The sequence below is a fragment of the Vanessa cardui genome, chromosome 13 (assembly GCF_905220365.1).
Source record: "Vanessa cardui chromosome 13, ilVanCard2.1, whole genome shotgun sequence".
NCBI lineage: Eukaryota > Metazoa > Arthropoda > Insecta > Lepidoptera > Nymphalidae > Vanessa > Vanessa cardui.
The window spans coordinates 13,853,222-13,877,971 of NC_061135.1; the positions used below are offsets into that span (position 1 = coordinate 13,853,222).

At 49.0% G+C, this 24,750-nt stretch overlaps 1 protein-coding gene across 3 annotated transcripts in view; it reads right to left on the reverse strand.

The window, feature by feature from the left end:
- The window catches only part of LOC124534829 (dynein heavy chain, cytoplasmic), a 33,570-nt gene that overhangs the window by 358 nt on the left and 8,462 nt on the right, over positions 1 to 24,750 (reverse strand). The window contains exons 19-85 of one of the 3 annotated variants that reach the window (XM_047110852.1): positions 24,415 to 24,594; positions 23,577 to 23,720; positions 23,323 to 23,468; positions 22,830 to 22,979; positions 22,450 to 22,757; positions 22,233 to 22,359; positions 22,054 to 22,156; positions 21,569 to 21,791; positions 21,036 to 21,183; positions 20,174 to 20,809; positions 19,873 to 20,040; positions 19,620 to 19,785; positions 19,368 to 19,553; positions 19,119 to 19,295; positions 18,916 to 19,038; positions 18,633 to 18,792; positions 18,047 to 18,180; positions 17,266 to 17,389; positions 16,945 to 17,185; positions 16,594 to 16,708; positions 16,323 to 16,518; positions 16,162 to 16,250; positions 15,781 to 15,828; positions 15,137 to 15,246; positions 14,832 to 14,957; positions 14,336 to 14,513; positions 13,846 to 13,955; positions 13,485 to 13,602; positions 13,251 to 13,408; positions 13,051 to 13,177; positions 12,853 to 12,942; positions 12,614 to 12,773; positions 12,350 to 12,537; positions 12,124 to 12,250; positions 11,560 to 12,048; positions 11,360 to 11,475; positions 11,051 to 11,242; positions 10,792 to 10,953; positions 10,601 to 10,710; positions 10,335 to 10,488; positions 9,826 to 10,194; positions 9,629 to 9,730; positions 9,436 to 9,535; positions 8,129 to 8,327; positions 6,884 to 7,001; positions 6,582 to 6,797; positions 6,340 to 6,495; positions 6,086 to 6,259; positions 5,850 to 6,014; positions 5,298 to 5,434; positions 5,058 to 5,218; positions 4,166 to 4,308; positions 4,012 to 4,080; positions 3,750 to 3,923; positions 3,458 to 3,678; positions 3,232 to 3,394; positions 2,974 to 3,148; positions 2,772 to 2,889; positions 2,168 to 2,381; positions 2,020 to 2,092; positions 1,822 to 1,943; positions 1,438 to 1,623; positions 1,225 to 1,353; positions 1,032 to 1,143; positions 852 to 949; positions 552 to 680; positions 11 to 483 (exon numbers count right to left, since the gene is read on the reverse strand). In XM_047110852.1, coding sequence (XP_046966808.1) covers positions 11 to 483; positions 552 to 680; positions 852 to 949; positions 1,032 to 1,143; positions 1,225 to 1,353; positions 1,438 to 1,623; positions 1,822 to 1,943; positions 2,020 to 2,092; positions 2,168 to 2,381; positions 2,772 to 2,889; positions 2,974 to 3,148; positions 3,232 to 3,394; positions 3,458 to 3,678; positions 3,750 to 3,923; positions 4,012 to 4,080; positions 4,166 to 4,308; positions 5,058 to 5,218; positions 5,298 to 5,434; positions 5,850 to 6,014; positions 6,086 to 6,259; positions 6,340 to 6,495; positions 6,582 to 6,797; positions 6,884 to 7,001; positions 8,129 to 8,327; positions 9,436 to 9,535; positions 9,629 to 9,730; positions 9,826 to 10,194; positions 10,335 to 10,488; positions 10,601 to 10,710; positions 10,792 to 10,953; positions 11,051 to 11,242; positions 11,360 to 11,475; positions 11,560 to 12,048; positions 12,124 to 12,250; positions 12,350 to 12,537; positions 12,614 to 12,773; positions 12,853 to 12,942; positions 13,051 to 13,177; positions 13,251 to 13,408; positions 13,485 to 13,602; positions 13,846 to 13,955; positions 14,336 to 14,513; positions 14,832 to 14,957; positions 15,137 to 15,246; positions 15,781 to 15,828; positions 16,162 to 16,250; positions 16,323 to 16,518; positions 16,594 to 16,708; positions 16,945 to 17,185; positions 17,266 to 17,389; positions 18,047 to 18,180; positions 18,633 to 18,792; positions 18,916 to 19,038; positions 19,119 to 19,295; positions 19,368 to 19,553; positions 19,620 to 19,785; positions 19,873 to 20,040; positions 20,174 to 20,809; positions 21,036 to 21,183; positions 21,569 to 21,791; positions 22,054 to 22,156; positions 22,233 to 22,359; positions 22,450 to 22,757; positions 22,830 to 22,979; positions 23,323 to 23,468; positions 23,577 to 23,720; positions 24,415 to 24,594 — 11,303 coding nt within the window. Of the gene's footprint in view, positions 1 to 10; positions 484 to 551; positions 681 to 851; positions 950 to 1,031; positions 1,144 to 1,224; positions 1,354 to 1,437; positions 1,624 to 1,821; positions 1,944 to 2,019; positions 2,093 to 2,167; positions 2,382 to 2,771; positions 2,890 to 2,973; positions 3,149 to 3,231; positions 3,395 to 3,457; positions 3,679 to 3,749; positions 3,924 to 4,011; positions 4,081 to 4,165; positions 4,309 to 5,057; positions 5,219 to 5,297; positions 5,435 to 5,849; positions 6,015 to 6,085; positions 6,260 to 6,339; positions 6,496 to 6,581; positions 6,798 to 6,883; positions 7,002 to 8,128; positions 8,328 to 8,903; positions 9,100 to 9,435; positions 9,536 to 9,628; positions 9,731 to 9,825; positions 10,195 to 10,334; positions 10,489 to 10,600; positions 10,711 to 10,791; positions 10,954 to 11,050; positions 11,243 to 11,359; positions 11,476 to 11,559; positions 12,049 to 12,123; positions 12,251 to 12,349; positions 12,538 to 12,613; positions 12,774 to 12,852; positions 12,943 to 13,050; positions 13,178 to 13,250; positions 13,409 to 13,484; positions 13,603 to 13,845; positions 13,956 to 14,335; positions 14,514 to 14,831; positions 14,958 to 15,136; positions 15,247 to 15,780; positions 15,829 to 16,161; positions 16,251 to 16,322; positions 16,519 to 16,593; positions 16,709 to 16,944; positions 17,186 to 17,265; positions 17,390 to 18,046; positions 18,181 to 18,632; positions 18,793 to 18,915; positions 19,039 to 19,118; positions 19,296 to 19,367; positions 19,554 to 19,619; positions 19,786 to 19,872; positions 20,041 to 20,173; positions 20,810 to 21,035; positions 21,184 to 21,568; positions 21,792 to 22,053; positions 22,157 to 22,232; positions 22,360 to 22,449; positions 22,758 to 22,829; positions 22,980 to 23,322; positions 23,469 to 23,576; positions 23,721 to 24,414; positions 24,595 to 24,750 lie in introns of all 3 variants that reach the window. The other 2 variants (XM_047110853.1, XM_047110854.1) reach the window with 2 other exon arrangements.

The following is a 24,750-nucleotide window of genomic DNA, read 5'->3' on the forward strand; positions in this document are numbered from 1 at the left end:
CGAGACGTACCGTATCCAGGTGAGCACGGTGAGCGGCAGGTCGACCATGATGGTGTTGGTGAGCAGCAGGCGGTTGCCCTTGACGGTGGCGCCCTGCAGCTTGAGGCCGGTGACCGAGAAGGACCACTCGGCCTGCGCGGCGTCGGCCGGCGCGCCCGGGTCGGGGATGGTGACCTGCAGGCTGAGCTCCTCGAGCGACCAGGAGTTGGCCTGCGCGACGCACTGGCGCGTGGCCGTGATGTAGGCCTCGGGGTTGAGCAGGCCGCCCAGCCACACGGGCACGCCCTGCAGGCGCTTGGCGCCCTGCTCGGCCACGGCGCGCGACACGTGCGCCAGCTGCGCCACGCGGCGCGCGAAGTCGTCCACCCACTGCTGCACCGTGCAGCCGCGCGCCACGGCGTAGCGCCGCCAGCCCGCCGGCAGCATGCCGCGCACCAGCGACCCCACCATGGCGCGCGTCTCGTTCGTCTGCTTCATCTCGCCCTGCGACCGCCCGAGGGTTAGCTGTGCCGGGCGAGCTCGCGGGCCACACTGGGCCAGGCCGGCGTTACCTGGCAGATGGCGGAGACGTTCCGCAGGTCGTGCAGCACCTGCTGCAGCAGCGACGCGCCGGCCGCCACCTCGCGCTCGAAGAACCGGTACAGCGGGTCCTTTATGTTTTCGACCGTGCGCCGAAGAGTCTGGGAACGCAAACGAGAACAAAATAACTTATATGAATTGAAAATTATATAAATCGATATGGATATAAAAACTTATTCTAAAATTATACGTAGTCCTATGTGATGAGAGCCTTCAATTTATATTGAATCAAGTAGCAGCAGGGATGTCAAAATGACAAGTTTAATACTCACTGGTAACTCCTCCGGTAGAAGTTTCAGCCAGCTCGTAGAAGTTTGATGCAAAACCTTCATCCACGCTGGGCGCCCATCGCCTTCCACGACGACTGCGACTGTTTTGTAGACAAACGATACAATAGTTACATCGTCAGCTGAGGACACACTATACAGTTACAGAAACGAGTGGTGTCTTACGCGGGTCATGTTCCTGGGTGGCCGCGTTGTACGCCAGCTCCTCTTCGTCTTCAAGTTGCTGCATCTTCAGAAGCTTAGAAACGAGGTCACTGCCTTGTGTTGTTAAGAGAACCTAACAAAAATGTTATAAATTAAATTAATTATGAATAACTGCTAATTATAATTTTACTCTGAATAAAATTTCGGTCATTACCTTCTCAGCATTGTTGGGAAGTCCGAGCCACGAAGGCGTCTGTCGGTCCGACAGTTCTTCGATCCACTTGAGGAAGTGATCGCGTCGGTTTCCATCCGGCATGGTGATATGGCGTTGGTTGCCGGAAGCCTGTAAAAAAAATTCATGGATAACATTAAAATATATCAGCTGTATTTATGTATGTGTGTAGTTCGCAAAATATTTCCAACTTACACCGTCGACGTTGGCCACGAGAGCGAAGTCGGCTTCGAATGACCTCGGGGTAAAAAGCTTGCAGAGGAACGAGTGCAGCAGGCGCTGGTCGAACAAGTTGTCGATCTTGCCGCCGTATATGCACTGCGACAGCAACGTCACGAGAGCGTCCCACGGTACCTTCTCCGGTGGCAGGTTGGTGCGACCCTGTGGATGACAATGCCAATTAATTTCACGTAGTTGCAGTTTGCGCACATCAAGTTGAGGCTTATTGGCATCTTTTCATCTCTGGGTTATATAACAATTTTATCAATGGCAAATTTTAGGAATGTGCTCACTTTGAATTGGAACTCAAATTACCCAACCAGTAAACAATATGCAGACAAAATATTTTCTTATACTCACCATGGCTGTGGAGTCAATCCAGGTATCGAGGGTGTCGCACGCCACACGCAGGTCGGACTCGTTGAACTCGTAGTACTTAGCCCAGCCCAGCGGCACGTAGCGCAAGCGCTCCTGCACGATGCCTGCACAACACCAACATTATATTGTAGAGCGTGGTGACAAACAGCAAACCATGTAAGAGTGAGGGTGGTCGCGTACCGTGGAACCACGCCAGCAGGAAGTAAAGCCTCGCGCGCTCCGAGGGTTGTTTCATCATCCGAGATGCCGGAACCTGGAGGAAAAGGACAGATTTAAACTTATAGTACAGCCTGTCGTAGCCAATGACGTTCTGTCTGGAGCTACTGACGGTGGCGAAGGTGCGCAGCAGGTTGGCGCGGATGCCGGGCGGCGGCTCGAACACCACCACGCGGCCGGCTCGCAGCAGGTTGACGGGCAGCTTGGGGCTGATCTCCGTCGTCAGGAACAGCCGGAAGTTCGGGTGCGGCTGCAGCGAGTGCAGCTTCTTCTCCAGCTGCACCAGCCATACCGGTGCCAGGTGCACGTTCTTTAGCATCACCCATCTGACGATAAAAGCGCAGTTTGTTGGAGTTATTTTGAAGGGTAGTAGTAGTTTATACATGAAAGAAAAAAGTGACTGATATATGTATGTCAAAGTCATAGCTTGTTACTTGTTTACATTTAAACGTCAATAAAATTCTCTATATATTATGTACTGATAAATATATATGACGGCGCATGGCGAGCCAAATTTTTTTCATTTTACTTGTCGATAAAGAGTGTCTGTGGCATTTGGTTGCTCTACATGTAAGTTATTTTGCGAGTCTGCGACAAATTGTTCATATATGGTAAATAAACGAATCGATATAGTTGACTAGCGTGAATTTAATTTAAGTAATAAAATGTCTACTATATACTTTCAAATTTATGTGGTATTGTACAAAATTACAAACCTTCCAGTCTTGCAAGCAGTGTTAATGGCCCGCTCGGCTTGGTTGAAACCTTCCGCCGAACCGATGGCGATACTCGACAGTGGCTTGTTCAGTTCCGTGGCCATATCGTCCACCCGACCTAAACACCGCGTAAATATTAATCATAATCAGATCGACCACCACGAGAGGTCGGAATGTAAATACACTCTCGAATATTCCGTACCGCTGGCGTCGTATCCGGGCACGGAGCACAGCAGCGCGGGCGTGGTGGCGTTCAGCTGGTTCTCCGTTATGCTGGAGAGCTCCAGCTCGGTCTCCGCCTTGGCCATGAACGTGGGCCCCAGCACCGAGGCGACCAGCTGCGTGGCGGCCGCGATCACGCGGTCCGGCCGGAACGCCTGCGGAGCACGCGAGTGAGTATCGCGGCACAAAGGAACCGGAGGTGAGGGGCGGGGGGTGGTTGTGTTTGGTGGTCGCTGACCTGTATGAGCAGCAGGCGGTACATGGCCAGCGTGTGCGGGCGCGCGGAGGGCTCGCCGTCCCACAGCGTGGGCACGCACTGCTCGGGCGCCGCCTGCGCCAGCCACGCGCACAGCTCGGGCAGCTCGCGCGCCTTGTCCAGCAGCCGCCGGAACGCCACCAGCCTGCGGGAGGTGAGGTCAGTGGGGCTTTCGGGCGCCGCGAGGGGCGGGCGGACGGGCACTCACCGGGAGCTGAGGCGGGCGGCGGCGTCGTGCTGCTGCTGCGTGAGCGGCTCCAGCGGCGGCGAGTCGGCCACGAAGCCCTCGCGGCCGCGCAGGAACACCCCGAACTGCTGGTCCAGCGTGTCCTCGGCGCCCGTGCCCTTGAGCTGGATGCGGCACAGCAGCAGCGCGAAGGTGAGGCGGTCGGTGTGCAGCATGCCTCGCGCCACGCGCTCGTACACGGCCTGCGCACGACGGGAGATGCACTTGGCGCTCGGGGCGGACGCACTTACACGCACTTAGCGCGGGGGCCTACCGTGAACAGCTCCTCGGTGATGATCATGAGCCGGGCGGTGTAGTCGCTGACGCCGGCGAGGCGCGGGCACACCAGCACGGTGCTGAATATGTCGAGGAACATCTTGAGCGAGTACTGGTACAGGAAGTGCACCTGGTGCAGGGACTCCATCGTGAAGTATATGCTGCTGCAAGCCTGAAATAAACAAATATTGAAATAAATATTTTTTGTAACGAAATAAAAGTCTTATATAAAATATTGTATTATTTTGCGGTGGACTTACTTGAGACAGGGGCAGATACTGTTGGCTCACGGTTTCTATTTCACCGATAACCTTATCGGTTTCTTCGACCTGAAAAGGGGCAAGAGATTGTGTCACTCGTAACATAACAAGGTGATACACGTAATGTTCAGGATAAAAATAAAATATTCCGTACCTTCTGTCCGATATCGTCGGCCTCCTTCTTGAGCGTTTCGAGGGTCGCGATAACGGAATCATCGTCGAGAATCTTGCCCTTCGCGTCGTTCAGCGCTTGCAGCAGAGACTTCTCGAGTTGCCGGAGACGCAAATGGAATTCACCTGCGGGCGGCACAGCATGTAATGAATATTACAATTTAGAAATTTGTGAACCTCGGAGATGCCATTCATTTGCACTCCACTACTACTACTGCAATAAAGTAGCGTAAATTGAACATTAAATTTAATATCACTTCATAGGTGTGTAGATTCTAATGAGAAGGGCATGAAACACAGTGATTTTATTAGCCTTTTTTATTCAAACACAAGTCACCGTTAGTAAACATTACTTATTCGATAGAATCAACACATAATTTAAACTCAAACTCAAAATGCTTTATTCAATATAGAAGTATTACACTTTCTTACTGATGGTCAATTGAAACAGTACCACCGATTCGGAAAAGAAAATACTCTGACCTGAGAAGAACTCGCGAAAGAAACTCAGCGGGTTTTTTTAGTCTCTTGTATTATATAAACAATTTAAATGAACAACAGCAGCCTGTAAATTCCTTTGAGGAGAAGGTTTGGAACATATTCGACCACGCTGTTCCAATGCGGGTTGGTGGAATGCACATGTGGCAGAATTTCTATGAAATTTGTCACATGCAGGATTCCTCACGATGTTCTCCTTCAACGCTGAGCACGAGATGAATTATAAGACAAATTAAGCACATGAATCAGCGGTGCTTGCCTGGGTTTGAACCCGCAATCATCGATTAAGATGCACGTGTTTAAACCGCTGGGCCACCTCGACTCAAATTTAAATGTAATTGCACTTAAAATCCAAAGTACGAGCTGACGGCACTCGCCTTGCAGTTTGAGCAGGTCGGAGCGCTTGGTGTCGATGTCGGGGCGCTCGGCCTTGAGCACGCGGTGCAGGCACTGCGACTGCAGCGACGAGCGCGTCACCGTGAAGTTCACGAACGTCACCCGCGAGCACATGTCGGGCGGGAACTCCACCGTCGGGTCCCTTCCGACAAAACACATTTATTTCCATAAATATTCACTTCTTTGTAACGAGTCATCTAAATCATTAAATTAACTCGTACCTGGTACTTAGGAATATGACGAACGAGGGACTAAGATCGATGTCCTGGTCTCCGAGCGTGATGAGCACCCGGCCGCCGGTGCGACGCAATTCGCGATTCAGTACTGGGTTCAGGATGGGGTCGTAGTTCTCGACGTCCTACAAATATATATGCCGATTGAATTAATATGTTACAATGCAATAGGTACTTATAGTACGACACAACTTAGATGTCGCATCGGCAAAATTCGTAAAACCGATCACATCCGAATTGAGTACGCTATCCCAAATTATCAATATTTATTTCTGATACGAATATGATCTTTAAACAAACGTAATAACTTGTAATATCATATGACCTAATATATTCATCAATTTGACACGTCGATTTATATGCACTTGCTTTCTCTGACGCGTGAATCTATAGCGACGAATAGCGTCGAATGGCGCGATAGGGAGCTATTTCTATTGGTTGTATAAATCGGCAGTAATTGGTTTTATTTTCATTCCATTGCATTTTCCGATGCTACATCTAATTTGTGTCGTACTATACGTGAGAACAATCCCGACTAACCTGTACGAGCAACGGGTTACCGAAACGCAGAGCCGACTCCAGGTTCTTCCTGAACGAGTCGTCGAGGAAGGAAGTCTTCGTTATCTTGCGCTCCTTAAACTCGCGCATTATGAATTCGGTCGCCTGGCCCGACGGGTCGATGATCAGCGGGTACCGGTTGAAGCGCTGCAACAGAGAGTGCGTGAGTACCAGTCGAGTGGTCACGGTCGCGTGCGCAGGGGGGGGGGGTGTCTCACCTTGAGCATGATGGCGTTCTCGACGCAGAGCTCGTCGGTGGGCAGCGCGTTGGCCTGCCAGCGCAGGCGCTCGTCGGGGTTGCTGAGGTACTCCGTGCGCGCGATGTCGGCGCGGAACTTGATGTTGGCCGCCGCCAGGTGGCTCGTCCACGTCGAGAACAGGTTCTGGCGGTACTGTGGGGAGGGGTGAGACAGTATAGGACCGAGTCTTGTTCGGTATCAAGTAATACGTGGAGTATACGTGGTATACTCACGTGCTGGTCGAAGTAGCCGCCGTAGGCGATGAAAGCGGCGGACAGCAGCACGTCCCCGACGATGGTGCTCATCTGCGAGCGGAACGTCTCGGAGCTGGCCTCCCAGCGCTCGCGCTCGATCACCAAGCTCTTCAGCAACGCTATCGATCGGTCCACCTGCAAAACGATTGAGATTGAAAAATTTAAAATATTGTTAGGTAGAAGTATAGTTTCGAATGAAAAGATTATAGAAATATTTTTACTTTAGCTTGGACATTTTCTAGATCAGTCTTGATGGCCTGAGCCTGGCTGATGAGCTGCGCGTATTCCTCCTTGTACGAGGCGATGGATTTCTCGAGTTGCGCGATGAGATCGCGCACTTCGTTGCCGGCCTTCACGTTGTACTGAGCCTGGTCTTCGAGAGCTTGGAGTTCGCTTCGTAGCGGTTCCACGCGTTTCAACATGTCGGCGTATTCAATCTAAAAAACCCACAGCCATATTAGATAACATTTTGTAAATACGAATGTGGTATTGACAAATGTATCCGTAGTCATTTGTAACTTACCTGAGCTATAGCCCACTTTACCATCGGACCGCAGGCCATACTGGCTCGGTTTACTTTCTCGAAGTTATAGTCAGGGTTACTGAGATAACGAGTCTTCATTTTTTCCCTTACATCGTCACTGACAAATGAAAAACGGTGATTAATAATTTGTATAAAGCTCTTCGTTACTTTTGAAACTATCTCTGTGCGTTATGTGAAACCAATGAACCAAACCAAAAACAAAACAAAAAATGAACTTTGACCATTTGTTTCATGCACATTCGGATATCCATAAACCTTTAATTCCTTCAACCCGAATGATGAACGGAATGAAAGTAACTTTAACTGAACATTTAACAGAATAATAAATAAAGAATGAATGACTCACGGTCCTGTTTGAACGATATAGATAGCAAACAAACTAACATAATGATGATAAAAAAAAAAACAAAGCAATTCACTGCCGTTAGTGATATTCAACAGCGTCTTGGAGACCACTTACGGACGGACATTATTTATTGGCAAATACATTCATGCAACTCGAAGATCTGTGTGTGTGTGATACCTGGACAATCTGCGAACCGAGCACTGCTAGGAAAACAGTTTTTCAAACATTTGCCACATCATGATGTAATCAAACAAAGTGTTACCTGTCAAGGTAATCACATTTTATTCCTTGGCAAATATAAAAACTTTGATAACCCATAAAACTAAATTCTAAGTAGGAGAGATTACTTTATTTTTAGTACAGTCCATCACCACAAACCTTTCCAAACACATGCAACTTAACTGTGCAGAACGAACTATCTTAGAATATTTTTGCCAGTATGTCAAATATCTAGGATGCTGCTGTTTACTGATTGCAATGATTAATGTTCGACTACGATACATTGTCAACGTGGAGGATCTAGTTGTTAAATTATGGTTTGAGATCGATCGCTAGGGGGCGGGTTTCCAACGGGCACTATCTACTCTATATAATATTCTGGAAAATTCGTTATGCATTTAAAATACGAACAATTACAAATGCAGACATTCACCATGCAAAAGCAAGCCCGAAGCGACTAAACAATAACACCTTCACGTAAATAAACCTATTCGCGCAATACTTCCTAGTGATACCACTCATCATTCGGCCCCGCCGCCGTCGGACGGTGACGCCCCGAGCATGATAAGTAGTACCATCGTCACCGCACCATCGGACCACCACCGGACAGCAGTTCCAGGGTCGGGGGACGAGACGGGTAAGCGTGGAGGCGTGCTCACGTGATGTCCTCGGTGGAGAAGTTGGAGACGATGCTGTTGATGAAGTTCTCCCGCATGATGACGGCGCGGATGGCCTTCCAGTCGGTGGCGTTCTCGCCCAGCAGCAGGCAGATGGACTCCAGCGCCACCTTGACGAGGGCGGGCGGGTTGCCCATGGAGCGCACCTCCACCAGGTGCTGCTTCTTTATAGATTTCACCGCTGCAGAGCCCACACCCGCCAAGCGAGAGCGAGATACGAGAGAAACAAAACGGGCTTTAGCTGAGTGTACGTCGCCGGGTTAGTCACGGGGTTAATGTGCGCCGGCGCCGGACGGGCCGGGCCGGTTGCGATGCGGTACATTCATGACATCGTCACGTATGCGAGCAAGCTTAGCTTATGTACAATATTAATCATCTAATTCGTTTAAACATCATTCACGATAACAAAGAGTATAGAACTTATAAATACGTACAATGCTTAGTAAAATATGTGTTACAGACAGTATAATAAATATTACAATTTTCGATGCACTAAATACACTAAAATGTTTTTGCCAATAAATATCGGACTGAGAAGGGTACATTTATGGTTGCTATCTACAGTTACATTCGAGTGAGATGAGGACTATCGATGGACTTTTACATATTTATCTATTTCTTTACTTGTGGAAAGATCGCACGTTGTATTAATATTAATGACTTAGTGGCTATCGAAACTTGCCGTCTCCTTCACGAGAGAGGCGAAGAGAGAGAGAGAAACGTGCGATCTTCCCGGCCATAACTGAACTGCACTAACGTGATGTTCTCAGTCTCGAAGTTAACAATAGTGGATATGAAGTTGTCCTTCATGACAACGGAGCGGATGCCCTTCCACGTGTCCCCCTTCTCGCCGAGCAAGGTGCAGATGGACTCCAGCGCCATCTTGACCACGGACGGCGGGTTGGCCATCGACCGCACTTCCACCAGCTGTTGCTTCTTGATCGATCGGACCGCTGTTTGGGATCAGCTTCGTCTTAATACGAAACGTACGCTCCGCAGACACACTTACGATCTTTTCGTACATCGGCGTACGACTAACGAGGAGCTAGGCCTACGGCCTCACATCGGATCTCGTTTAGATGGCGAACACATATCTACATCTACATGAGGATTGGGGATATTTGCGTATTAAACTACATCAACGTGCAACCACAAAAACAAGTTACATAAAATGATTTAATTTCAGGGATATAATTTTCATATTTTTGTGGCTGAATTTTGCTAATCAAGCTTTGAAATATTACGGTGTGTTAGACAGAGAGGGAAGACAGATAAGAAAGGAACCAAACCGTTTTGCGCCTCGATAACCGCCGGCTCGACTTGTGCCAAGTCCGCCATCACGTCCTTGCGCTTGGCTTCGATTTCCTTCGTTTGCTTCTCTAGTGCGACCTGCATCGTTGCAACATTACAGAATGGTTGTTACATCGGTTTCGAAACGGACACTAATTTCAGTTTGGACTCTGTTGTCAACTGGTTTCAAACCTGGATCTCCTGACTTTCGACTTTCTTCTTCTCGGCCTCCTGCTGGTCTTTAACCATTTGTCGGAGTTTCGCGTTGGCGGCTTCGTTCTTAGCTTGGAGCTCCTGTGATATTGAAAATAAACCATAGCAAAATGTCAATATAGAGTACATTTGCGACTCAAGTTATACTTAACGCGCACTCGAGCGCGGGGGCGCACCTGCGACTTGACGGCGAGGCTCTTCTGCATCTCCTCGACCTGCTCGACGGTCTCGGCGATCTTGCCGAGCCCCACGTTGAGGTGCAGCTGCTGCTCCTCCAGGTCGGCGCGCTTCTCGGCGTAGAGCTTGACCATCTGCTGGATGAAGTCGAGGTAGTGGCGCGGCGTGATGGCCATGGTGCGGTTGGCGCGCTTGGCCAGGCGCGCGTTGGCGGCGTGCAGCGTCTGGTGCACGTACACGCACGCGTTGACCACGGCGGCGCGGTGCGCGGGGCGCGGGCCCAGGGCGCCGCACGCGCGCGGGAACTCCGCCGGCGGCGCGTACTCCGCCCAGTCCAGGTCCATGCGCGACGTGAACTCCTTGCCCACCTGCCGCCCCATCACCGTTACACCGTCAGTGCCCATATTCATTTTACTTTGTTAGTGAAGTTTAATACACGTGAAATGTCATCATGTGTTGCTAACAGATTTCTTATTAAGTATTTCGTTTAGTGAGTGTTGTAGCGCACCTGGAAGAGCGCGCCGTCGCTCCAGTCGCCGAACCAGTTGAGCACGCAGCGGTTGAAGAGCGCGGGCGACGTGGCGGCGCGGTCCTTCAGGCCCTCGGACGACGGGTTCATGGTGAACACCACGTGAAGGTTCCTCATCACCTGCCCCGTGAACCTGCGCACGCAGCCGTTACTTGCTTTCCGCTCGCGAGCGCCCGTGGCTTTCGACACGGGTTCTAGTTTTATTTATGTGTAAACTCTTAAGTCGCTACCACATATTATCTTACCACTTATACAATTCGTCATTAGAATCCAACATCAGTCCTTCCCTCTGGGCACCTTCTTTGCACTGTGTCATGAGAGCTGCAAATTCATCACCTTCGAACAAACCGGGCACCTGTGAACAGTAGTACAAATATAGTATGGTCTTATACACGATAGATTGTATATATAATTTGATAATAAGTAGGTCAGTGACCTCTCCGTTGGCGAGGAGCGTGTTCATCCTCTCGAGGAAGCCGCTGTCGAGCACGTTGGACTCGTCCAGGATGAAGGCGACCTTTTCGTCGCGGCAGCCGGCGCGACGCAAAACCGAACGGAGATCTTCGTCGAAGTCGGCGCCGGTGTACTTGTTGTGGACCTACAAAGCCAATTCACATTAAGTGAGTATCAGAGCTGAGCAATTTAGACTCGGTAAATGTCAGTATATTTTTGTGGCGTACGGTTATCTTTCGTACCTTGATTTGGAAGATGCTGAGCCCGTTCATCCAGGCCACGAAACGGCTGAGCGTGGTTTTGCCGGCGCCGGAGACGCCGATGAGCAGCAAGTGTCCCTGCGGCTGCCGGAAGATACGGTCGATGCGCAGCACGTGCTCCAGCACCTCGTCGAACAGCACCAGCGGCACGTCCAGCTCCTCCTCGTAGAACACCTGGCGCAGTCATGGAAGATTACACAGGGATCCATTTGATAAAGTTCGACAAGTTGATACAAGCACTATTGAATTTCCACTGCGATAGAAATTACAAATGTGAGTGAGCGAGCTTACCTTGAGCCTAGCCTTGACGTACTCGCGGAGCTGATCTCTCTGGACGGGCACGTAGTCCTTGCTCAGCCAGTTGCTGTACAGAATGGGCCGGGCCAGAGCCTGCTCTCGGTTGATACCTGATCGGGAACGATGCACCGTTTGTAACCGTGATATAGCTTCGACGCTGATATAGAACATCCTCAATAGAAACATTCACTCACCCGGGAAGAACCTCATGGCGAAGTTGTCGATGTTCTCCTCGGTCCACTGGCGCTCCGAGTCCTCGACCAGGCGGTCCTGGAAGAGGCGCAGCGCCTCGTGCGCCCAGAGGCGCACCAGGCCCTCGACGGGCAGGCTGTCGAGCGGGCGGATGGCCTCGCAGATGCCGCGCACCCAGCGCGTCATCTCGCGCGGCGAGTACACGTAGTGCGGCTGCATGTCCTGCGTGAAGCGCTCCTGCGAGGCCAGGTACAGCTTGACCATGGCCTGCGTGAGCGGCTCGGCGTAGCCGCGCAGCGCGGGCTGCATGCGCAGCATGGCGCGCGTGAACGTGCCGTAGATCTGCTCCAGCGACGTCTCGCCCGGGTAGTCCACGTAGATGACGGGCACGTGGCGCAGCAGCCGGTGCGACAGCGGCTTGCGGCCCGGGTCCGTGGGCGGGTTGCAGGCGCCCACGAACTGGATGCGCTCCAGGTGCACCCACGAGTGGTCTGCGGGCCGCGCGTCAGTCACTACTCAGCACCGTGCGAGTGCAGTGGCGGGGGGCGGGGCGGGGGACTACTTACCGCTCGATCTGTAGAATCCCTTGTGCTCGAGCAGTTGTCTCAGGAACGAGATAACCCGCTGCGTGCCGTACTGGTCCATGTCGGGCAGGTTGATCTCGTCGCAGAACAGCACGAGCCACTTTCCGAGCTGGAAACGAGTGAAAGTCGCGTTATTAAAATGTTGGAAAGGTATGTAGTTTATCGCATCAAAGTCGCTGCGGAGTGCACATAATGTATTGTAGCTTACCTGCACGGGAGCGAGTACGACCCCGTTGGGCGTCTTGCGGTACTCGCAGTAGTGGTCGAATGTCTTGAGAAGCAGCTCGGGAGTGGTCGCCGACGAGAAGTTGAGACCGACCACCTCCATGTCCGGCAGGGCTCGTAGCGCGGAGAAGAGGGTCATGGTCTTACCGGAACCGGGGGGACCGCACAGCACTAAAACAGTTACACACGAATAAAAATACATCCTCGTTATAATTTGCCCTACCATTTGAGTCAGCCGTCAGCGTACCGAGTGGCTTGTGCTCGGCCAGCCAGGTGTAGAGCAGAGCCTCGTGGCGCACGGTGTCCAGGGTGGGCACCACCACGTCGGGTGCGGCCACCTTGTGCGTCTCCACCTCGATCTGCGGCACCTTGGCCGACCACGGCACCCACTCGCCAGTTATCGACACCTGCGCATAGTCCAACCGTACACAAGAGATCGATATCGATACTCCCGCGACTTCTTCGCTTGGTGCGATGCCGCCGTACCTCAAAGTCAATGATGTGCTGGTTGGCCCCGCAGTTGGGCAGGAGCATCGTGCTGGCCGACCTTATAAAGTCACCCAACTCGTTACGGTCCTGTGGAATAATTATACGGTCAAAGTGTGTTATTCCTTACTTTTTTTAAATCGATTACCTCCGAACTATGAGAAATAAATATTTATGAGTCCATCGAATATGGGTCACCTTAAGTTTAGCGTCACCGGCGAACGACCACAGCAACGAGTACACGAGCCACTTGGGTACGTAAGCTTCCAGCTGCTCGTTGGTGATCGGGAAGTCAGGGTGCTGCCGATTGTAGGCGAGGATGTTCCTATAAAAATATCATACCAGTTAGTGAAGGGAGCCCCCTGGACGATAGCGATGAGGCCGGCAGGGCAGCGCACCTGACGCCGCGGTTGAGCATGGAGTGCAGCGAGGACAGCGCGCGGTGGCGCGTGAAGTCCATGATGTGGTCGAGGCTGGCGGCGCGCTCCAGGCACTTGACCACCAGCCCGTCGCCGTAGAACAGCGGCTGCAGGATGGCCGCCACGTCGCGCTGCGTCTGCGCACGAAACAGTAACGCTAAGTGACTTGCACGGGTCTCTCCGTCAATGTTGGCCCCGGGGCCCGTCCCATACCTGGAGCGCCGGCGACAGTATATTCTCCGTGGCGTTTTGATCGCCGCCTGCGGTCGGTGCTGCCATTACGATGCTGAAGGAATCCTCTTCGCCGTCTTCCAGGGGTATATTCCTTAACCTAAAATGAAGCAGGTGTTATACATACAGATATAGACACAGATACATATAAATGTTAATACAGTTAAATATACTGTACTGTAAACAAAAAAAATTATGCGTCATGATAATTGCAATGCGTGGAAAAACGGCGTCACTTAAAGCCACATTTAGAGTCATGGATTTGTGACAGGAATTAATAATAAATATGGTGAAACTTGACAAAAAGACTGTATATAACTATGATCATATAAAATGTATTTACCTCAGTAAGTAATTCTCGAAGATCATTTCCGTTGACAGCACGTCCTGTGAGAACCACACCATGCCGCAGCGGGACACCGTGGCGAGGGTCGCGTATTTCAGATCTTGTACCTAAGTTACACCATTATTTTTGTTAGAATACACTTTTCAGAAAATGCTTAAATTGCCTGATATTATAATATGCCTGATACTTCTATACTGGTTGAAAAAATATTTAACAACTAGCAATAATCCTTGTAACAATATACATAAATGGCTAGAATTACAGAAACAAATCATTTTTTGGTCGAATTTGTTTAGGAGCCAAAATATAGCATACACCAATAGTATTTGCAAACATCATAGGATTCTTGGTATTGTATATAACTTGATACAACGCCATACGGGTGTATTTTGCCAAATGGAAGTTAACTACGATCATGAGACAGTGCGAGTGCGCAAGGTCAGGCAAGGTCAGGCAAGGTCAGGCAAGGTGAGGCAGGGGGCGGCACCTCGAACATGACGCGCACGTTGTGCGGCAGCGACAGGCGCTCGCCGTTGGGCAGCGTGAGCAGCTTGTTGTCGTCCAGCACGGAGTTGAGGTTCTCCACCCACTCGGGGTCCACGTCGCCGTCGAAGATGATCCACTGCCGCTTGTTGATCTCGCCGCGCACGTTGTCGATTATCTTCCTGCGGGCCATACGAGTGCCTCATTTATATTTTCTATATGAGACAACGTCACATACATTACTCTGATCCCAATGTAAGTAGCTTAAGCACTTGTGTTATGGAAAATCAGAAGTAACGACGGTACCACAAACACCCAGACCCAAGGCAACATAGAAAACTTATGATAATCTACATCGATTCAGCCGGGAATCGAACCGGGACCTCGGAGTGGTGTACCCATGAAAAACGGTGTACACATCACTCGACCACGGAGGTCGTCAATTTATATAACCGACTTAATACGAACGAATTATAGAAAAACGGTATGTGTGTACTAACCTCAGTATATGAGTGAACAGTCCGTCGGTCCACTCGCGAGTATTCGGATCGAGGACACCGTACAGCGTTTCCTTTGACATCGCCTTCGGATCGATGACGTGAGCGACGCCCTCTACTCCCTCAAACCTGAATTTAAACGGTACAAAAATCAAGTCCAAAATTATCAAAAAATTCTCAATGAAATCTGGGAGAAGGCCTTAAGAAAAAAATCAAAAAAAAAAGAAACATCCTGTATTATTGTGTCAGTCTTGAATAGTATTGCTAAAAGGTCAACTTCTGTATGTATAGTTTGATATAGCACTTACCGTTCCAAAGCTTTAAGCAGTACACGCCAGGCTGTAGATTTTCCACTTCCCGACGGTCCGACCATCATCAGACCGTGATTCAACTTGCATATCTGGTACAGTTGCAGGACCTGCACACGCCACACTTACAATAAAAACTGAATAAAACGTTTAAAATACAAATTAAAGAAACATAAGAGAAAGAACAAAATGTATCTAAATTAAAAAAACTTGGATTTAGCAACAGGATACAAACTCTTTGCAAATCTACTCAGCCATTTTAATTTCGACCTTTCAATGAAGGAACTAGGATTGAGTAATGTCTGTGCAATGCAAATGAAGAGTGCGCAGCAAATAAAATATATATTGCGTGGGGTGACTCCACATAAAGACTTCACGTGGAGGATGGGCTTAAAGTTTAATCTGAAGACGCTCTACCGACGAGGAAGACACACGTTTGACTACAAGTATCGGGGACAGCAGGACATATAACAGGACGACCAGAGCCAGGCAGCATGCTAATCTAATTAAAACTATGCTAGTGTAAGTCGTGTTAGAGTAGTTATTTAAAAGTATAAAGCGAAAACGGGCTACGGACAGGTACAACTGAAATAATAAACGGGAAGGCGGCAGACATGGGACACACAAGCGGCGGCGCGACTGACCTTCTCGATCCACGTGCTGTGCTGCGCGCGCCCGCCCGCGCCGCGCCGCTGCGCCGCATGCAACAACCACCCACTCAGTCGCGCTACTTACGGCTTATGACACTACGGCCTGTGACACCCCCCCCCCCCTTGACTGTGATCATGGGAGCGGTGGTGACAGGGTCACGGATGCTTATGTCGATGAGTAAATAATAAGTAATAGTGCTCCGTTAAGCGTCGCTGGATTTGCACGATTGATCGACGATGAGATGAGTGACTTTTCCCCCACTTAGTTATCTAGTGATCCTTAACCGAATTAGTAGTATTAATTTGTTATGGATATTAATTGCAGCATGTAACCATTGCATTCGTTACTATTGATTTGAAATATTCGTAATTTACCTTTTCCATCCAGGTGTTGCCGTGCTCGTCTCCCTCTCCGCAGACCAAAAATTCTTCGGCGCAGACCGCCCGAATTTCATTCTTCAGACCTAAAAATTACCATGTGTGAGTATAATTATGATAAAGAAATACGAGATAGATTATATCTCTGTCTCGCTCACCGGTCATTTCGGCCCTGGTGTATCCAACGTTAGGGAAGACGTCGTTCAGCAAGGAGAACAGCAGAGGAATGTCCTCAGCCACAAGTTTAGGCACCATGGTCTCGCAGACGGACTGGATCAAAATGTCCTGCTCGGGGAGGGACTCCGCTATCGAGGCCTCGTCGGGGGCCTCCGTGCCGCGCTCGATGAGGTTCTCCTACAATGATAGCACCTTGTTAGTTTAAACACACCTAAAATAAATGTTAGAAAAACGTAAAAATGTGTTCAATACCTTTATCTTTTGAATGCGGTCACGCTTGACGTTTCCGGCGGACACGAGAACCGACTTCAGAGCACGCAGGCCAAAGTCGTAGTGAGATTGATTTGACAGCTGTTCGTCACAAAGTCTGTAAATAAAGAGAAATATTAGCGTTTTTAAATTCCTTTCTTTGTAAGCAATTTCAAATACGACTCGCAGGTCAAATATCTTTGTAAATTGATGATACAAAGTCAGAAATCATCAAGTAAATATTAATAGACTGAATATTTTGACGAGGAGGAGATGACTGCTCGGTTAGTAGATTTAGTAAACTTTAATTTACTACTTTTAAGACAAGTAAAAAAAGAGGTTAGTAGTGCTTACTTGAAGAAAGGTACGATCTTGCAAGCGAGTTTCTCTGCAGTCCTGAACCCTTGGCTGAACAGCATGACTTCAGCGATCAGTTGCCTGTCGGGCGTCGTCATGGCCAAGCTTCGGAACAGCTTCTTGAGATTGTCGGGCAAGTTGGAACGACCCGCGTAGCCAGGGTTCATAGTAATGAATATGGCCATGTCTTGGCTGACGCGCACTTGCTTACCCACTAGTTCCACTGTTATAGATTTAGCTGAAACAGAAATATTACCACATAATGTTATATACTGGATGATATATAAAAAAAACAATTAAAAGCGAAAGTATATGTACCCGTATTGTCTCCTTCCTGGTGACTCTTGAGAGCTTCTTGTATAGTCTGCACTTGTTGCGACACAGCGGACAGCATTCTTTCTTCAAGACGATTGAACTCGTCGAAACAACCCCACGCACCCACCTGTACATTGAAATTAAATTGAACAAAACAAATTACAATTTTAATATAATATCGAAGCTATCAGTGGATTGCAGAAAAAGTCATTAATAGGCTATTTGACAATGCAAAAATAAATTGTGAATTATTGTAATCAGTGTATATAATGAGTTTAAAAATGGTTATTTACTAACGAAACTTGAAAATAATACTCAATTTATTCAAAAATCAATAAATAAAAATGCATTTTTTCAAACGTTTGTCACGTGACACAAAACGCTCCTGCTAGGCCGGGCTTATGATGAAGTCACTTTCTTGTAAACCTTGCTTTTCTACTATATGTACCACAGATTAAAATACAGCAAAGTGACGTCACCGACCCCATTGCAACGCCATATTGTCCAAGTATCTTTTTCGCGCCTTTAAATATGGAATTTTTAATATGATATTTTTCGGTAAATATGTACTAGAAATAAAAAAAAACAATTTTTACTGGGTTCCTTAACCTCTACTAAATAATATAAAATGGATTTTAAAAAACAGTCAAATAGCCTATTTTAATATTATATCAAAGCTGGGTTGTAGAAATATCATTAATTACAATACAAAGTAGCCTAGAGAAAACATAAATTAATTTTTGTACATAATGATTTAGAAAAATAGTAATTATGAATAGCGTACCTGACAAAGACCCACGAAGATTCTTCCCATGGCTTGGAAGTCGAAGGTTTCGTCGCAGTTGAACACCAACACGAAGCGTCCGAGCTGGTTGCCGAGCGCCTTCACCGACTCCGTCTTACCCGTGCCGGCGGGGCCTGGCGGCATCAATCATACAAACCAGATAACATATGATTTTAAAAGGATTAAATAGATAATCAAAGTATATAATGCATTGTCTAAATTATTTACGAGATGGATAATACTGAGTCGAGATGGCCCAGTGGTTAGAACGCGTGCATCTTAACCGATGATTGCGGTTTCAAAGCCAGGCAAGCACCGCTGATTCATGTCCTTAATTTGTCTTTAAAATTCATCTCGTGCTCAGCGGTGAAGGAAAACATCGTGAGGAAACCTGCATGTGACAAATTTCATAGAAATTCTGCCACACGTGTATTCCACCAAACCGCATTGGAACAGCGTGGTGGAATATGTTCCAAACCTTCTCCTCAAAGGGAGAGGAGGCCTTTAGCCCAGCAGTGGGAATTTACAGGCTGTTGTTTTAATATAAATAAATCTATAGTTACATATAGACGTGAGCGGTACTCACCGAATGGGGAGCCTCCGAGCCTGGCCTCCAAGGCCTGCGTCATGGTGAGGTAGCAGCGGTCCGTCAGCGGCGTCTGCACCAGGCGGTCCTGCACGCCCAGGTATTCGAACCCGTACAGGAACTTAGCGTTCGCCATGTGGATCGTCAGTTGCTGCAGCACCTGCGTTACAAAACATGCTCGTATAATCTGCACTCTCATAACTGTCTGAATCCAATTTATTTTAGTCATTGACTATGTTTCGATGATTCTCGTCAAAGCTGCTGCTGTTGTGTTACAACTCACATCGTTATTTCTCGGATCGAAGTAGAAGCGCATCTCGCAGAGCCACTCGAAGGAGCGGCAGTTGTTGACCTCGGACGCGATCAGGCGCCGCGTCACCGTGCGCTTGTGGACGAACTCGTTGATCTGTTCGCAAAGCAGTCGAGTTAGCAAAGTCGCAGTCGGACTTCGTGTCACGTACGTTGGACTCCTCAGTGCGGACTCACGAGATGCTCGAGCTTCCTCCTGCGCAGCGGCGGCTGCTCCTGCAGCACGGAGTCGGCCAGGATGTTCAGCATGTTCTCGACGTGCTGCAGCACGCGCTGCAGGTCCGTGCCGCCCGCCAGCGCCGCCTCCACGTCCTCGGACCACAGGATCTGCACGGCCAGCACCACGATCTGCGCCTGTGGACCAGCAGCACTGCGTCACGCCCCGCCCCCCCCCACACGCACACGAGGAGGCGGGCCGACCCTCACCTGGTACTTGTCGCACCAGTCGATGAACTTCTGCGGGTCCACGTTGCCGTCCTTGAACTGTTTCACGTCGTACACGGCGTCCTTGAGCCGGCACGCCAGCGTGACGCGCATCTCGCGCTCCACCATGGACAGCCACGAGTTGATCTTCGGGTTCTCCACCGTCGACACCGGCGACGTGAAGTACACCTGCGGGCACGCCTCGCATTAGGCCGGTGCGCGTGTTGACGCGGGTACGGGTGGGCGGCTGCCTACCTCCTCGCCCTCCCGCGAGGCGATGCCGTTGATGATGGTGTTGTCCTCGTTGAGGATGATGGCCGCGACTCCCGCAAACATCTTTTTGAAGTGCTTTTGGAGCCGAGCGATGTTTTTGCTATTACCAATAATTTCCAGGAGATCCTCATCACCGACGAAGTAGAAACTAAAATACAATAATTCATTAAATGTCTTACTATTAATTACTTCAGATTTTTCGTTGGATCAGAAGTGATTACTTTTAACGACTTACCGAGGGAAGCTGCTCCTCTCCCTCTCCAGGTACTCTCCTAATGCTTTCTGTATCTTGCCCAGTAGGTCTGCCAGTCGCTCCAGAGAGCGTTGCACGCCGGGTATGTTAAGGACGTCCATAACCATTGGGGATTTACCTACCTTCTTCATTAAGCCGAGGAATTCCGAACTGGAGGAAAATATATTTACTATAAAATATTTCTAAAATTAAAAATATAAGTAGCAATAAATTGTTACCAACGATTAGGAGCAATTCACATAGCAGTTTAGTTGTTATGCTAAGATAATGGTTAATATATTACCTTATACTCTGGAAGCGGCTAGTTTCGACCGGCAACAAAGTTTTAATATCCGCAGAACCGCTGAAGATTCCCTCCAGGTATACCCAACGGCGCTGGACATCGATCCACACATCGAACAGAGCGTTGATACGGTTCAGCTTCTCCTCCCAGGTGAGAGCCTCCTCCTCGAACACCTTGTAGTAGGGCGACAGCTTCATGGCGGCGACGCTGTTGATGTGCTCCTTGACCTTGTTGAAGAGGTCGTCCCAGCCGCGGATGATCTTGCACTTGCTCTGGTAGTGGATGAGGTCGAGCTCGTAGCTCTGCCAGGACTCGCGCACCTGCTTGAGGAACTCCTCGAGCGCCATCTCGCCCTGCGCCACGGAGACGACGTCGCGCACGGTGTGCTCGTTGCGCAGCAGGTCGGCGTCCCACACCTGGCCCAGCGACAGCTCGGACAGCGCCCAGTCCACGCGCAGCGCGCGGCACAGCTGGCGCCAGTGCCGCTCCTTCAGCGCGTCCGACTTCAGCTCCACGATGAGCATGTTCACCTTCGTGTACGACTGCAGCAGCTTGCGCACGTACTCGTAGCTGTCGTACATGCGCAGCCGCGCCGGCAGCTCCTTCAGCTCGTTCAGCATCGCTTCCAGCTGTTGCCTGCGATCAAAACGAACATTAAATGGTATCCGTTCTTTCAAAGCGAATTTAGATGATTTTCGTCCAATTAAAAGTACACCTGGCATTAGAAATGGGGAGGACTATAGTCGCAAGGGATTGGCATAGATTCTGTAACGTTCATATTACCAAGCTATTGATGTATAATATTCATGTTTTAATATAAATAAAAAGTATGATTTGTAATAAGTACCAAGACAAGACTTACCTTAGCTTTCTCGGTTGTACCGAGAGCCACGGCTTCTCCCTGATGTCATCTATTTGGGTCCAAATCTTGCTGAGTGAACTCCAAACTCCGCGTAAATCTTGCAGTTCCTCCAAAGCCACCGTCATACGTTCATTGTTCACTGAACTACCTGTAAATCACAGAATTATGCATTATAACATTACATTTAAAAAAGTCGCTTCAAAAACAGCTAAAGGCCTCCTCTCCCTTTAAGGAGAAGGTTTGGAACATATTCCACCACGCTGTTCCAATGCGGGTTGGTGGAATGCACATGTGGCAGAATTTCGATGAAATTAGACACATGCAGATTTCCTCACGATGTTTTCCTTCACCGCCGAGTACGAGATGAATTATAAAGAAAAATTAAGCACTTGAATCAGTGCTGCTTGCCTGGGTTTGAACCCGCAATCCTCGGTTAAGATGCACGCGTTCTAACCACTGGGCCATCTCGAAAAAAGTCGCTTCATTGAATAAAAACCATTATTGTAGTAGTAGTAGTAGTAGAACAAGCGCACCGGTGTCGTGCAGCTCGAGTGCCTCCTTGGCCTTGGCCACGTTGTCGCGCTCGTCCTTGAGGCGCGTGTAGCGCGTCTCCATGGCCTGCAGGCGCGTCAGCGCGTCCTCGGGCCGCGTGGAGCCGTCCGTGGGCTTGCTGCGCTCCCACTCGCCCAGGAACTCCAGCGTGCGGGCCTCCACTGCCTTGTCCTCGGCCACGATCTTTTGCTGCAGTGATGCCACCTACGAAACAAATTACCATGGTTGTGTCTATATATTATTTTACGTTATGCACTAGTTGTATGGGAGTGTTTGTAAATAAACTTGTGAACTTTAGTTACTTTTTTGTGGTCCGTGAAATTGGTCGTTGAGTATAAAATTGGAACAGGAGGATTTAATGTATTTTATATAATGTTGTTTTTCATATATATTTTATTTAGTGCTATTTTTCTGGTGAAAATTTTAATTAGTAGCAATTTATAAAATAGGGAAAACGGCGTCTTACTTGGGTCTGGATGGAGGAGTCCTTTCTGCGCATAATTTCGTTGAAGGCGCTCCACTCGCCCTCGATGTTGTCCACGTGTAGCCATTGCGCAGGGAACTGGAATCTACACGAAACATTCAGCCATTATATAATATGAGCTGATACAGCAGCGCAACAAGCAAATAAGTATTGCTGTATACCTCTGCCTCTCGAGAATGCGCTGCGCCTCCCTGTAGACGTCGACCTGCTTCTCCCACGCCAGCACCTCCCGCTTCAGCTGCTGCACGTACGTGATCAGCGACACGGCGTCGCTCGTGGACGCCGCCTCTGCAACAGGCGGGAGACGCGTCCTCAGCAATACAAGTAGGCAAGCTGCAATACAAGTAGGCAAGCAACACTACGGATGGAGTGACGCACCGATGGTCTGCTGCTCGAGCTGTCCGCGCGACTTGGCGAGGCGCGCGTGGAACTGCACCATCTCGCCGGCCAGCAGCGCGCCGAACTTGCCCAGCACGTCCTTGTGCCAGGCGTCGTACTTGAGCGCCACCTTGCTCTGCACGCGCGCGAAGTCGATCACGACGGGCCCGTACTCGCGCCGCGTGTCCGACGTGTCGAACGTCGTGCGCGACTTCTTGATGTCGTTGAGGCACTTGATCCACAGCGCGATGTCCTCGCCCAGCCGCCCGTACAGGCTCTCGGGCTGCAGGTCCCACAGCGCCTGGTACCTGCGGGGGTACCCTCGTCACAGCCGAGCCGTACCACCACCACCGCCGGGCAGCCTCACCACGCATACTCACCGGAGCCACTCGTCGACGTACTCGCGCACCTGCGAGATCTTCTGCTCGATGGCGTCGTACGCGTTCTCGAGCGGCGACGAGCCGCCGGGCAGCTTGGTCAGCAGGTTCCTGTAGGTTGCGGTCTGCGCCCGCGCCACGCCCACCTGGTACCTGCCCACACGTATTAGTTGTAACCATGCATATGAGTAAATATTTCATCATTCTGATAATATATTTTTAGAACCAGAAGTAGGAAGTAGGTTAACCTCTAAAACAATTATCTTTAATTTATAATAACAATCAATCTACCACAAAAGAAAAACATTTAGTCTACAACACAAATAACCATCAATAATCACATTACACCGTAATAATTATAATTGCCATTCTCAATGTGTCAACTACGAATCTCCCGCTTTTTTTTTTTTTTTAAAACGGAGGTTGTGTGACTTGACGCTGATGTTGCTTGTTTATGCCAGCAATATATATAACTAAATAAAGACCCCAAACGTACCTAGTGCTCTGCAAACGGTGCTGGCTGGTGACCACGGCCTGCCAGGCGAACATCTGGCGCATGAGCTGGAACCGCGCCTCCTCCAGCGACGGGAACAGGTACATCTGCTGGTTGGTGATGCGCACCTCGTGCACCACGCGACCGATCTGTACCACAATCACAAAATCGTTATTCAAATTTAAAGCAATAATACCAAAACATATTTACTCTTATTTCACTAATTATTTGTAAGGCATTTTGTACGTAAACATTACCTGAGGTTCACCACCTGGTTTGTGGGTCTGTTCGGTGGGAGAATATGTATCCATGGAGAGATCGAGCTCATTTGTCTTGCCCAACAGAGCCATGGTCCAAGCTTCAATACCGGCTTGCAAGCGAGCAGCAAGACTCTTCTCGACCTGCAAAATACATTATTTTTTGTATACATACATAATTCATTTCAATTCACTTCTTGCATTTGTAGTCATAAAGAGTATAATTTGTACTGTAAGAATTAAGTCTCCTCATCGACATACAAGAGAATGAGGTATATAATATTGTTTTATTTTATTTATTTATTGGAAATAGTTACACCATCGACTTATCACTAACACTTTCACTTGGCAGTAGATACAGGGTATTAAATCTAGGTGAATAAATTATTACAGGTGTAAACAGGCCATTAAAAAAATAATAATAATTGTTCGACACGCATCCAATAAAAGCCACCTACTACGGGATTACACTCAGTAAATCAACCGTTGCAAGGTGAACCGACTTTATACACACTTGTATGAAAAAGCCCGTATGTAAACAGGGCGACCCTTCTGTACTTTCCCGCGAACACAACGCTTGCGCGATTCAGAAATGAGCTGCCGTTGCTTACCGCCCATGACATATATGAAGATTCAGTTGACAACTTCGCTAGCGCGATTCAGGATGAATCGTGATTTGTTTATAGTGACATACTATTTGATTACATACATTTTATCTCATTTTATATTATATTTTATTTTAAACTTATTTATTATTTTATGAATATTTACATAAAATGTGAGGCTTTAACAATAATGAATCTATATGTGATGTGTCTATGTGTTTGTTTTGTCGTACCTCCTCGTCGAGGCGCTGCACCCAGAGGTGCAGGTTGCTGTACTGGCGCAGCGACAGGTCGTCGATGGCGCGCTGCAGGCGGCTGAGGATGTCGGCCAGGCTGTGCGCGGAGTACGGGCACGTCTCCAGCGAGCGCGCGTCCACAGAGATCTGCTCCTCCACGGCCAGCAGGTCCTCCACCTGGCGCACACGACCATTGTGACCAAATGGGTAAATTAACCCTTAATAGTTTCTATGGAGATGGCCCAGTGGTTAGAACGCGTGCATCTTAACCGATGGTTGCGGGTTCAAACCCAGGCAAGCACCGCTGATTCATGTGCTTAATTTGTGTTTATA